The following is a 14,080-nucleotide window of genomic DNA, read 5'->3' as shown; positions in this document are numbered from 1 at the left end:
CAGAGGCAGACACCAAGTCTTTTCTGGCACTTGTATCTTTCCCAAAAACCTATAGCACTCGGCCCATACTAGATGTTTGCTAAATGTTGGTGTTGATAATATGGAATCCCAGCCTGCACTCTAAGCTTTGTTCTTGCACACTGTCCATTCTTACCCTCCCTCGGCAGGGCATATACGGTACTGACCAGACCCTGACTTTAAAACCATTTATGCCTATAAATCAGTATGCAAATATGCTGATACGTGGTGACTGAATATTGACTGCATCTTCCAGATTTATTTTTGGAGGTACCTTGTGATTTGATTCCAAGTAGGATAAGCCAATGCCTGCCCTCTGTTGGGACTCCAAGTTTCAGAAAACGAAAGCTGTTGGCTGCCCATAAGAATACAAGTAATCTCTGAAATGTATTAGGACAATTATAATGTTCATAAACTTTGGAGGAACAGAGTGGCTTAGTGGAAAGAATTTGGACCTGGGAGACAGAAGTCCTGGGTTCTAATCCTAATGTGTCAAGTACCATACCAAGCACTGGAGAAGATTCAAGATAATTAGGTCAGACAAAGTCCCTGTCACCCAGTGAGTTATATAGTCCAGGTAGAGTTAGAGTTGGAGTTGATGAATTTCGAAAAAGAGTCAAGGACTATGGCGCTTTAGATTGAGTCCTGGGAAAAGGAGACCTAGAGAATATTATAGTGGAAGGAAGTCAGTAGAAAATAAAGTGGCGGGTTAGACTCCCCCTTCTCCTCCTCCCCCCCTCCGAAGAAGCAGGGAAGGAAGAGGTTCCCTAGGCAGTATCATTGCTGAAGAAGCTAAAATTCGGCCATGCCAGAGAATTATTTTGCTTTGTGGAGACTGGGTCACTGATTCCCAAAAGACTTGGCCTCCCCTCACCCAGTGGGGAATTTCTGCACCTGCAGTACTTAATTACTCCATTCTGGAGCAGATTTCTTGCATCTCTGATTCAGGAAAGATAGTTTCTAATCACCAATATGAATTCAATATTAGTGATCCAGTAATTAATCTGAATTATGAATTCAGGTTTATAAAACAGTTTTACGCACCTGGATGGCTTCTCAGTAAATACTTATTGGCTGACTACTTTTAAGGATGTGAAATTCTTAGGCTTGTCCAGTCCTTTAATCTTGAGCTGTCTGGTCCTACCCTTCTTATCTTTGACAAGAAGGTTCCCATACTAACATGTATTTTTATCCTTCAAAGTGTCTTATTTCATTTGGTATAGATCTTTTCAGCTACTCTGCTTTCTGTTCTTTAGCCAGTTCTTCTCAATTTTGGTTTTCTGAACTGGACTCCTGCAGCTTTTAGCTAAAGTAGCAACCTATCAGCAAACCTTTCTAAAAATAAAATTAAATTATGGCCTGAACTCAGTCGTCCTGCATTGTAACTGTGATCTCTTTGAAGTCAAGACACTGAATCGTTCTTTATCAATATTTGATAAAAAGTCTAAAAGGCATTTTCATCAATTGCATTCTATAGAATTTAAACTTTCAATCTTCAGCTTTCTTGTCTTTTTGCCAAAGCTGAGCCCTTCCGACACAATTTCTAAAGCAATTTCCTGATTGTTGGATGTTAATCCATTTCCTTTAGATGGCAGTACCATCACTTTGGCATGCTTATTTATTTCATTATTTACTTATTTGGACTTCCCATGACTTATTTCCGTAGTTCAGATTTTATTATCAAGGAGAGGTAACTAGCACTGTGTTCACTTCACAGTGAAGGCTATGCTTATCTAACTCTAATACCCTCCTATTTAAGTGCTTACTCATCTTCATATTCATTTTTCCTTTCTCTGTTTCTGTCTGTAAATAATTCTATGTCTTCTCCTCTGCTAGACTGTAAGATTCTGGTGGGCTGGGAAATTGTATTCTAACACACTTGTACTATCCCAACTCATTGTATTGTATTAAATTCTCCCAGTCACTTAGTACAGTGCTCTGTAAACACAGTAAGTGCTCCATTAAATACAAATTAATTAATCCAAGTGCACAGTACAGTGTTCTGCACCCAGTCGATGCTTAATAAATATTAATGGTTTATGAGTTATAATTTGCTCTAGTCAGCATTGTAAAATGGTCCCAGGTTGTATGATTACAGAACCCTGTAATGTTTCGATGCATAATACAAATTAATGGTCTATTAGTTATAACATGCTCCAATCAGCATTGTAAAGTGGTCCCAGATTACATGATTACAGAACCCTTCAATGCCCTAACCCCAACTGTAGACCCTCAAGGAACAGTTATTCAGTAGAAAGGGAGAAAGTAGTGAAGATGAGGGCGTAGTCAGGGAAGGCCTCTTGAAGGAGATGTGATATGAAGCATTTGATATTCACCCCCACCTCAGTCCACAGCACTTACATATCTGTAATATATTTTAATGTCTGTCTCCCCTGGCAAGAGCATGGGCTTGGGTTCTAATCCTGGTTCCACCACTTGTCTGCTGGGTGACTTTGGGCAAGTCACTTAACTTCTCTGTGCCTCAGTTCCCTCATCTGTAAAATGGGGATTAAGACTGTGATCCCCAGGTGGGGCAACCTGATTACCCTGTATACAAGAACAGTGCTTGGCACATAGCGATTAACAAATACCATAATAATTATTATTGTTATCTAGAGTTTCTGCTTGATGCAGGGAGGAATGGGAAACCCGTAGAAATTTTTCATAGGTAACTTCAGAATCTGTCAAAAAGATAATGTTAGTGAAGTACACCCAGCTCTTTCTCCCATTGCCCACTATGTTTTAATACATTCCACCTTACCTACTACTTCCACCTTTTCATTTTTTGTACCACATACATCTGTAATTCAAGGAATATCCTGTTGTCCTTTAACTGTTGTTCTCACCTGTAATGAGAAATACTTAGGAAAATTATACTGAAAAATTGTTATTGTTACATTTCCAAAATTTTTATGACACCTGAAAATATCATTATCATATATCATTTGCTATTGTTAGGTTAACCATTTAATAATTATGGTACCTTTCATTGTTACTGTCTAATTTCTATTTGGGAAAGCCGTAATGGTGAGAGATGAGCTGAAAAAGGAACTGATGCTCCCGACTGATGCTTATGTTGAAAGTTGCAAAAATAAACAGCTCAGGCTGGTGATAGCCTGGATAGGATTAATCTTCAGTTTGACCTTCACAGATGTAATTCAGTGAATTAAAAAAAGCAACTTTATTACCCATGCTTTAAAGTCTAAAGTTTGTGTTCCTTTTCCTCACACCATGCTAATGATTTTCAGATGACTGAATTTTAATTAAGAAAACAGCAGTGGCTTTGTAACTGCAAATACCAGAGTCCTCCATCTTTAAACAAATAACCCTATATGTAATTCAGGAATTTCCCTTCACACAATGTAGACAGATACTCTAATGAAGTCACCCCAGAATGTCAGTTGACTCTAAGGTCAGCTCCTACATAACATAGGATATGGTCTGGAAATTAAAATATGCTTTCAAATGACCCACATTACTATAACTTGGCAATATGCATCTCTCCCTGCTGGATGAAGAACATTAACTTAGGTGCCTTAAAGTACGACACTTGGAGATTTTCACCAGGTAGTACCTCCCCCCAGAGCAAATATAGTGCTTAGCACATAGTAAGCACTTAACAAGTACTATTATCCTCATCTTGGATCATCACCAACAACTTATAACAAACTGATGTATTTCCCCCTGGGGATTTGAAGAGTTATTTCCCCCTCATCCCCCTCTCCATCCCCCCCATCTTACCTCCTTCCCTTCCCCACAGCACCTGTATGTATGTATATATGTTTGTACATATTTTTTACTCTATTTTATTTGTACATATCTATTCTATTTATTTTATTTTGTTAGTATGTTTGGTTTTGTTCTCTGTCTCCCCCTTTTAGACTGTGAGCCCACTGTCGGGTAGGGACTGTCTCTATTTGTTGCCAGTTTGTACTTCCCAAGTGCTTAGTACAGTGCTCTGCACATAGTAAGCGCTCAATAAATACGATTGATGATGATGATGATGATTTCCTCTGGTTTGTCCTGAACCTACTTACTTTAAGTTCTCTGGAGACCCCCCTTCATCCTGGGGTTGTGGTCTTTAGTGACCAACATTTCCATGCTTAATCATCCACAATTGTTTTGTTTTCTAAATATCAATATGCCCCTCTCAGCCTTTTTTTTTCTCCACTCTGAGTTCATTACCAAGGAATGGAATGGTTCGATTATCAGTTCATTGTGCGTTAGGACTTTAAAACATTCTGCAAATCAGCTAAATAACTGAACTCTTCTATGTACCACTGTCCTTTTTTCACGAAGTTTAAATGTAAGTCTGGTATTCTCTCCTCAACAGATGGAACATTCACCAGAGATTCCCTAATACTATCTTAAGGCTTCCTCTCCCTTCTTGTGTTAATGATGCTGCATATGTGTTATGGGAATATGAAGTTCTAGTTCTCAAATTTAGTTGCTTATTTTAGTTCCAAATTTAGTCCTCATTAATTAAAATCTTAATTGATTTTTGTTAAAGATTTCATTTGGTGCTACAATGATGTCTTAAGCCCTGAATAAGCATAAGCTCTCCGATTTTAGGGAAAAGATTATAAATTCAATTTTCTAGAGGTCATTACTATCACCAGTTAGCCCTGGTAAAAGCACACACATCAACGTAATTTCATATAATGTGCTAATCTTGTTTATTTGATTTAATAAAATAAGCCAAGAATACTAGTTATTGAAAGGATAAATGACATTTCAGTAATGAGGGGAAAAAGCACAGATTTTCAAACATATGACTATAAAGCAGTAGTGTCCCTCTACTCTGTATATCCCAATTCAATTATCTGATAAATGTATTCAGAAAAGTTTTATAGAAATCTTTTTCTTCAGTTATACTCAAAATATTTCGTGAGCATTTTGTTAAGATTTGTATATCCTTCGTTTGAAATTCAGATGAGTCCTTGAGGGAGGAAACCAAACTGTGGTGAGATATTGTGCTTTCTGAAGATCAGAAAGGTAATGTTTCTCACTGAAGGAAAACAAAAGGAATGCGTTATACTAGGTAAATTTGTTGTTGAATTTGTTGTTTAATATCAATAACCTGGATCCTCTCTGTGAGAAAAATAATACAGTTTCTTTAAGGAGATTTATTCAAACTTTCAGAACCTGAAGATCCAAGTAGTAAATTACTTTGTTTAGTATATAAAATGATGCTGTAAATATTTGAAATATATGACATTTCACCTTCAAAAAGCATCAGTGGGAGGATCAGGGCTGTGGCTCTCTGATTAAATATAATTTTCCCTCTAATTTCTAACTATTTCAAATTGTCTTGAGAGCTTTTTGTGTATAACCAAGATTCTTAATTATCTAGAAAGTATTTTAAGTCCTTTGATTTGGAGACTTTACTTGAGTAATAATGATAACGATGGTGCTATTTGGGTGCTGGTGTAGAAACAATATCAATCAATCAATCGTATTTATTGAGTGCTTACTATGTGCAGAGCACTGTACTAAGTGCTTGGGAAGTACAAATTGGCAACATATAGAGACAGTCCCTACCCAACAGTGGGCTCACAGTCGGACAGAGTCCCTGTCCCACATCCAGCTCACAGTCTAACTGGGAGGGAGAACAGGTATCAAATCCTCATTTTGCGGATGAGGAAAGTGTGTCCTGGAGAAGTTCTGGTTTTTCCCGAGGTTACAACAGCTCTCAAGGGGCAGAGCTGGGATTAGTACACAGGTACTGACTCTCAGGCCTAGCTCTTTATTCTAGACCATGTTGCTTCTCTCTTCCTGATTCATTTTGAGCTTCCCCAGTCAAGTCACTTGAGCTTTGGGGTCCCTGGGAGCCATCGTGGCTCTGTTATAACAACCCGGAATGATTTCTGAAATGAGCAGTTCAGGAACTCATTGTCATTTTTAAGGGCATATTAAACAGACTTGCACCTAATAGCTGTGTCTGTTTCCATCCTTCTGCAAACTTCATCTAAAGTCTCTAGCTCTTAAGCAGTGATCACTTTAAAGGCCTGTAATGTGGTAATGTGAATTGCACGTATAAATACTCATTATTTTATTGTACCACTTTTGTGGAAAAATTTCTGTTAGAATATCACCAGTAGTAAAGGCAGTAGTGCATGCATGAACTCTTGAGAGTAAGATGGGGAATTTCCTTTCATATGCACCATGGGAACAGTCAACCTAATTATTGGAGAGTTTTAACATGCATTGTTAATCACCTTCTCATCATTCTCATTACTTTGAATTAATTGGGGCATCTCATGTCCTCAGGATAAATGTGGGAGCACCTAAGGGGGGAGAGAGTGAGAACCAAGTCACTGGATTTTCTTCACCTGTCTCTTCTTTATTAGCACTTTTGCCTGTCCAGTTTGGGATCTAGTACTAATGAGGCAAACGAGAGAAGTAGAGTGGCCTAGTGGATAGTGCATAGGCCTGGGAATCAGAAGGACCTGGTTTCTAATACCAGCTCTACAATATGTCTGTTGTGTGACCTTGGGCATGCCACTTCACTTCTCTGTGCTTCAGTTACCTCGTCTGTAAAATGACGAGTAAGACTGTGAGCCCCATGTGGGAAGTGGACTGTGTCCAACCTGATTACCTTGCATCAACCCTAGTGCTTAGAACAGAGCTTGGTGCTTAGAAAATACCCAACAAATACCATAAAAAATTGCCACCGGTTGAAATTCGCTGTTCTAAATATTGTGTTTTAATGTCATCATGTGTTTGCACTAATTTTACCATATAGTTGGAGCCTCTCAAATACAGCATACTTATTTATGGAAATGATATACTAAACAGTATATCTCTAGCCCTTTCTTTAACGTGCCTGAAGCAGTAGCTTCTACCTCAAGGAAATTGTCTGAGCACTTCAAACAGCTGTCTGAAGGCAGAGTGGACATTTTGATCTACTAGCATGAGATGGGAATTTCCTGCTGGCAGTCCATTACTGTTTCCTCAAGCTGTGTGGCATTTATTTTATATTCAGTCTTCAAGATTCTTCACATTTTTTCTCATAAGACTTGATATTATCAATAGTGTATAGTGATTCACACCTGCCCTGTGTTTTAAACCAATATAGGAGGAAGCACATAATAGAAAAGCAGTAGAATGTATAGCTAGAGACCGTGAACTCTGGTATATAGATATGTCTGAGCAGGCCTGAGAAATGCTCAGTCTAATGCAGTTCTCACCTTGATGATTAAGGGCAAAAATATGGGCCAGGCTGGTGAGCATATCAGTGCTCTAAAAGTTCCAGAAATACAGTACCGATAGCAGAGCACATCTGGGGCTGGAGCATGGAAACATCGGAATCCCAGGACCTAGGGGAGGGATGGCATCTTTCCTGCACATCTGGGCTCCAGAGAACAGATTAAGGGGAATGGTGGAGTGGCTCACTTAAACCAAGGGAGGCCTGATCCCTGCATGCTGAAAATAGCCAAGCCTGGTATTACTTTCCATTTTAGAACTATGAAAGAATGCTAGTGACATAATGAGAATAAAATTCTACCACGGTCAGTCACATTTGGAAGGATATAAATCTTTCCTTTGTTTTTGTCTTTCCCACTAGCTCCTCAACCCATACTCTGGATCTCACTGAAGAAGCACCACTTCAGATTATAAGGGTGAGGCAGGACATTCTAGAGTGAGGAGTCTTTATCGTTTATATATTTCTGGTCAATGTAAATTATAATTAGGCATTACACTAAATTAGGCATTACACTAAAAGGGAGAAGTTAGAGATGGGCAACAAGTGAGTATTTGAATTAAAATTTGTAACAAATGAGAGATGAGCCTCAATCCTGTAGCTTTTTGTGTAAGGTATTCATAGAAGCTGAGGCATGGCACACATAACTGCATGTGAAGATAGTGCAGGGTTTATTTTGGGGGTTTTTCAGCACTGAAAATTCTTTTGCCTACCACACATCTGCTTCTCTGTAGTGTTGTGTTTGTCATCAAAAGACTGAAGAGCAAACTGAATGGCAGTCCTGACACCAGGAAGACCTGTTTTCCTGCGACAAGTTCCAAAGCACTATTGTCATTGGTGCATGTTTTGAGGCTGCCCTTTAATACATTTATGTTCATTTTTCTCTGGTCACACCTGGAACTTGTGTGGAGAAGCCTTTTGTTGTTCAGCTGTACCAGATGAGAGTAGAAGCGGGCTAGGCTGCCGCTTGTTTACAGTTGTGATAGACTCTGGAAGGTCTGCTGTAAAGAATTGTCTTGAAAAGGAAAGCAAACCCTTAGTTTATGATATGACTTGGTGAATTGTGTTCAGAGTATCCTGGCAGTAAACTCCAACTGGTCTATTGCACAGTGGGTCAGGCTGCTCAGATGTGGGGGCCTTGTAAATCCTATTTGAAAGTTTTAAGGTCATTAAGCGTGCAAGAATACTTAGATACAGTGTTTGAACTATCAAGTTTTAAGATGCATTATTAAACTATTCTATCTCTTTTTAATAGTCCAGGGAATTACAAAATCTTACCTTCCAAATCCAATTAAGATTTGTGACAATACTGTGAAGTTATCACCGTTACTTATTATTTATAATAGTACCACAAAGTTTACCCAAAGGGCAGTGTGCCTATTATAAAATTTCTATATTTACTGATTCTGCTGTTCTCCAGTAACTCTTGTAGTCCTTCAGATCTTAACTAAAGCTTGATTTATACTCTTGGTTTCATAAATCTGATGAAAATTTTTTTTGTTCAATTTGCTTTTATTTCATTGTGGGAAGTGAGCCTTTAGAACATTCCCCGCTTTAACTGCTGCTGCTTTATGGTTTGGTTTGTGGTCATGTTTGTGAAATTTAATAAATGCAATTCTAAGTAAAAACAAAGAAAAATTTGAAATGCTTCATATAGTGCCATTAAACTAGTTTGGAAGAGCCAGATATCACCCGCATGAAGCTATTTTCACATTTTAGCATGTCGACTATTCTGATGCACTATGGTCTTTTAAGGGGCTGACTGAGGCTAGAGGGGGGTCCAACAAGCCAACTTCATAGAGGTGTAACTGCCCTAGCCCAGATCTCTTGAGCACCTAGAAGACTCAGGGAACTCCAGTGAATTTGGGCTGGCTTTGGGGTTGGATCAGAGGAGGGAGAAGGGACAGCTGCTGCATGGTACAAATGCCTCTGGAGAATTATGCCTGGGTGACTAGTACTACTCCTGGAACTCCCTTGTTTCAGGAAACCCCAGACATTATGCACCTGTTTAACAGGACCCAAGGTGTGTTTGGGAGTGGGAAGCATATGCAGACGATTCCTCCTCACTCTCCCCATCCTTGGTCCTTGCCTCTAAATGGGACTAGGCTACATCAGAAGCAACCATTGATGAGCTATGCACCACAACAATTCTAGACTGTGAGCTCGTTGTGGGCGAGGATTGTCTCCCTTTAGTGCTGTATTGTACTTTCCCAAGCGATTAGTAATCAATCAATTGTATTTATTGAGCGCTTACTGTGTGTAGAGCACTGTACTAAGCGCTTGGGAAGTACAAGTTGGCAACATATAGAGACAGTCCCTACCCAACAGTGGGCTCACAGTCTAAAAGGGGGAGACAGAGAACAAAACCAAACATACTTACAAAATAAATAGAATAGATATGTACAAGTAAAATAAATAGAGTAATAAATATGTACAAACATATATACAGGTGCTGTGGGGAAGGGAAGGAGGTAAGATGGGGGATGGAGGGGGGACGAGGGGGAGAGGGGGACGAGGGGGTAGTACAGTGCTCTGCACACAGTAAGCACTCAATAAATGCAGTTGAATGAATGAATATCCATTACACTGTTGAGAAGTGGGGAGAGGTGAAAGGACAGAAAAAGCATTCAAACAATGGCCATTGTGGATTTAAGCAATTTTAGGCATCCCTTTCCTTTCTCTTTTCCTCATGGGAATAGGATGCAGTGTTATTTCATCTTGACCATCCACTCACATTGATGCTAAGCTCTGGAAAGGACTTTTTCCTGCAGGTCTGATAATGGGGTATGGAAATTGCATTATTTAGGTAGAATCTATACCACCAGATGTTAATATCTACTTTGGCATGTATGTGTATGTGATCATACAACTTAAATCATAAAGATGAGTTAATCATATACCCTTTCAAATCAGGTATAGGAAATTCTCCGATAACATTAGAGTAACAATTCTTGATGAATCCCATTTTAGGGAAAACTCAGATTGTACTGTGTATATTTTGACCAATTCTATGCATAACCATTTCTTCCGATATCACATCATATCTTATCCTGGCACGTGTAAATTGCCAAAAGATTGTCCCCTAATTCTCCAAAAACGTAGTGAACAAGCATATCTAAAATGAGTCATGATAATGTTATTGGGCTGTTGACTCATTTGGTTCATTTTGTATGCTTCCTGAGTGAAGGATAGAGGTTCATATGTGTCCAGGATGATTAAACACTCCCATTTTGTTTAAAGTTTCTTGAAGTTCCTTATAGTTCAGACTATTTCTGTTAGAAATCTAAACCTCATTTCTTTAGATGGGCTTATTATTTGAATGCTAGAAATGAAATCTCCTTTTGTGATGGTTGTAAAAGCAATCCTATGTATTTTGTACTCTGGTTTCCTAATAAGTTTATTTTTTCCAGTGGGATGCCATAACTGAAATGGATGAACACAATCGACCCATCCACACTTACCAGGTATGTAACGTAATGGAACCAAACCAAAACAACTGGCTTCGTACAAACTGGATCTCCCGAGATGCAGCACAGAAAATATATGTGGAAATGAAGTTTACCCTGAGGGACTGTAACAGCATTCCGTGGGTCTTGGGAACTTGCAAAGAAACTTTTAACCTCTTCTACATGGAATCAGATGAGTCCCATGGAGTTAAATTCAAGCCAAGTCAATATTCTAAAATTGATACTATTGCAGCTGATGAGAGTTTTACCCAGATGGACTTGGGTGATCGCATCCTTAAACTCAACACTGAAGTCCGTGAGGTGGGGCCCATAAACAGGAAAGGATTTTACCTTGCTTTCCAGGACATTGGAGCATGCATTGCTCTGGTCTCTGTCCGCGTTTTCTACAAAAAGTGCCCTTTCACTGTTCGTAACTTGGCTATGTTTCCTGATACTATTCCAAGGGTTGATTCTTCCTCTTTGGTGGAAGTGCGGGGTTCCTGCGTGAAGAGTGCAGAAGAACGGGACACTCCAAAACTCTATTGTGGAGCCGATGGAGATTGGCTAGTCCCTCTTGGAAGGTGTATCTGCAGTGTGGGATTTGAGGAAGTGGAAGGTTCCTGTCATGGTAAGAAAAGAATGTTTGCCTCAACCTATAGTGCATTCATCAGGCCAATACTTTGTATGTGAATGTTTTGCGGGATTGTTTTGTGGAAGATTCCTGATAAAGGAACATATGTAATTTTGTTAGTCCAAAGGCTGGACTCCTGTGGAAGGGGTGATTTCTGCCCTTAAACCTCTCTTCTTCCCACAGTAGAGAGACTATTCGGTGCTCGCGTGAGATACTCAGTTGCATCCCTCTGTCCAAAGGAATGCCTACTTTTCAAATAAGCTCCCCAGAGGCTGCTGTGAGGGCCGGGACAAATGGATCGGGTCAGGCAACACTTCTGCTGTCAGCCCTACCTCCGGTAACAGGCAGCTCTGCTTCTGATGATAGACCGGCATATCTGAGAAGTTGTGTGCTCATAGAACACGAATTTTTATTAATTGCCACCTAAGGAATTTGCAAGTTCAGCAAAGTGGCATTAGAAATGGAATCTTCCCCTACACTGACAAGTGAAATTGAGCTAGTGATTTCTTAATGAGCCAAAAAGGCTTTGTAAAAAAAAAATAGAAGGAAGAGGGAAGGTTTCTTTATCTCACTATGGAATGAAGTCATAGACAATGGGAAAGTCATGAAATAAGCAGATATGTTTAAACCAGATTTAGTTTTAGAAGTAGAAGTCTATTAGAATAAATGAATGAATAACAGGATTACATAGAGAGATTACAGTTTTCTGGATGTGGTGCATTTTGGTGGGTTTGTGCCAACCTCTACAGGGTTTATATTTTATTCTGTAGCTATATAAAAAGTGGATACATGAAATAATTTTTAATTAGGAAGTTCATTGGTAGAAGTAATAAAACCTGTTTTAAGAGAGTATAGTTCCCTTAGACATCTTAAATGCTAGAAACTGTTAAAATTGATGTTATCAGGGCATAAAAGTCAGAAGATATGCCAGTAATGAGGCAGTGATTGGACCATTACAAAACAGAATGATGGCTATCTTTCCATTTTGATTTGCAAGAAAGAAATTTGCATGGAGTGAAAGTTTTACTGAGGTGTTTGCTACCATGATACATATATATAGCATGCAGTCCCCATCTTGCATGAAGCTCACAGTCTAAGTAGGAGGAAGAACAGGTATCCTCATTTCCCAGTTGAGGAAACTGAGGCAAAGAGAAGTAAGTGATTTGTCCACAGTCACCCAGCAAGCAATTGGCAGAGCCAGGATTAGAACCCAGGTCCTTTGGGCTTCCAGGCTCATGCTTGCCCCATTAGGCAATGCTGAAGAAAGAGAGAAGTGCAGGAAGTTAATAGCAGGTTCAAATGTATTTGGTGATGCCTCAACTGATTATTATTTGTAGGGTATTTTAGCTCATTTTTCTTAGTTTCATGTCTTATTCTATATTCATTCCTATCAAATAGGACAACTGTAATTTAGACATATGTCTAAAATATTGTTTTATAATTGTGTCAAATATGGGTTGACATTGTGATTTCTTTCTGCCTCATGTTGAAGTAGATTTGTCCAAGAAGCATTATTTTCACCTTTTATTTGTTCCTGGAAAAATTAATTTTCCATGTTACCTTAAATGAATACCCTTTCAATATCAGGAATTAATGTTGCAATGGAAATTTTGATTTTAAATATGACTTTGGCATTGTCATTCAATATGATAAAATTATAAAATGGATAGTTAAATTATGATATGAAGTTAGTTAATGGAGTGCTGGGTAGAATCTTGATATTTCAACCTGCTCAGTAATTCAGAAAAAAACACTGACATAGATAATTAAGAAGATAACTAAAGTGTATAATGTGATATTTCACACTGGGGGAATGTCATCTCTACATTTTAAATGGCATACTGAACAATCCCATTGCCCAGAACCCAGTTCCCCAAATCAATCCAAAATGAAGTGAACCAAAAAACTTCCTCTTGTGTATACTATAGGCTGGCTAGGACAGTGAAATCTTGATATCTTTATTTAACTATCCATTTTATAATTTTATCATGTTGGATGATGATGAAATTGTTCATTCATTCATTCAATCATATTTATTGAGCACTTACTGTGTGCAGAGCACTGTACTAAGCACTTGGGAAGTACAAGTTGGCAACATATAGAGACGGTCCTTACCCAACAATGGGCTCACAGTCTAGAAGGAGGAGACAGAGAACAAAACAAAACATATTAACAAAATAAAATAAATAGAATAAACATGTACAAATAAAATAGAGTAATAAATACATACAAACATATATACAGGTGCTGTGGGGAGGGGAAGGAGGTAAGGCGGGGGGGAATGGGGAGGGGGAGGAGGGGCAGAGGAAGGAGGGGGCTCAGCCTGGGAAGGCTGGAGGAGGTGAGCTCTCAGTAGGGCCTTGAAGGGAGGAAGAGAGCTAGCTTGGTGGATGGGCAGAGGGAGGGCATTCCAGGCCCCGGGGATGACGTGGGCTGGGGGTCGATGGCGGGACAGGCGAGAGCGAGGTACGGTGAGGAGATCAGTGGTGGAGGAGTGGAGGGTGCGGGCTGGGCTGTAGAAGGAGAGAAGGGAGGTGAGGTAGGAGGGGGTGAGGTGATGGACAGCCTTGAAGCCCAGGGTGAGGAGTTTTTGCCTGATGCGTAGGTTGATTGGTAGCCACTGGAGATTTTTGAGGAGGGGAGTAACATGCCCAGAGCATTTCTGGACAAAGACAATCCGGGCAGCGGCGTGAAGTATGGATTGAAGTGGGGAGAGACAGGAGGATGGGAGATCAGAGAGGAGGCTGGTACAGTAATCCAGACGGGATAGGATGACAGCTT

At 39.5% G+C, this 14,080-nt stretch overlaps 1 protein-coding gene across 3 annotated transcripts in view; it reads left to right on the top strand.

Moving 5' to 3' along the window:
* Window positions 1-14,080, top strand: part of EPHA6 (EPH receptor A6) — a 357,034-nt gene that overhangs the window by 42,291 nt on the left and 300,663 nt on the right. For all 3 annotated transcript variants that reach the window (XM_038766398.1, XM_038766397.1, XM_038766400.1), the window contains one exon: window positions 10,633-11,296. In XM_038766398.1, the coding sequence (XP_038622326.1) occupies window positions 10,651-11,296 (646 nt within the window). In that variant the 5' untranslated portion in view covers window positions 10,633-10,650. The remainder of the gene's footprint in view (window positions 1-10,632; window positions 11,297-14,080) is intronic.

Source organism: Tachyglossus aculeatus, chromosome 24 (assembly GCF_015852505.1).
Source record: "Tachyglossus aculeatus isolate mTacAcu1 chromosome 24, mTacAcu1.pri, whole genome shotgun sequence".
NCBI classification, from domain to species: domain Eukaryota; kingdom Metazoa; phylum Chordata; class Mammalia; order Monotremata; family Tachyglossidae; genus Tachyglossus; species Tachyglossus aculeatus.
This window is presented reverse-complemented; position numbering and strand designations above follow the sequence as displayed.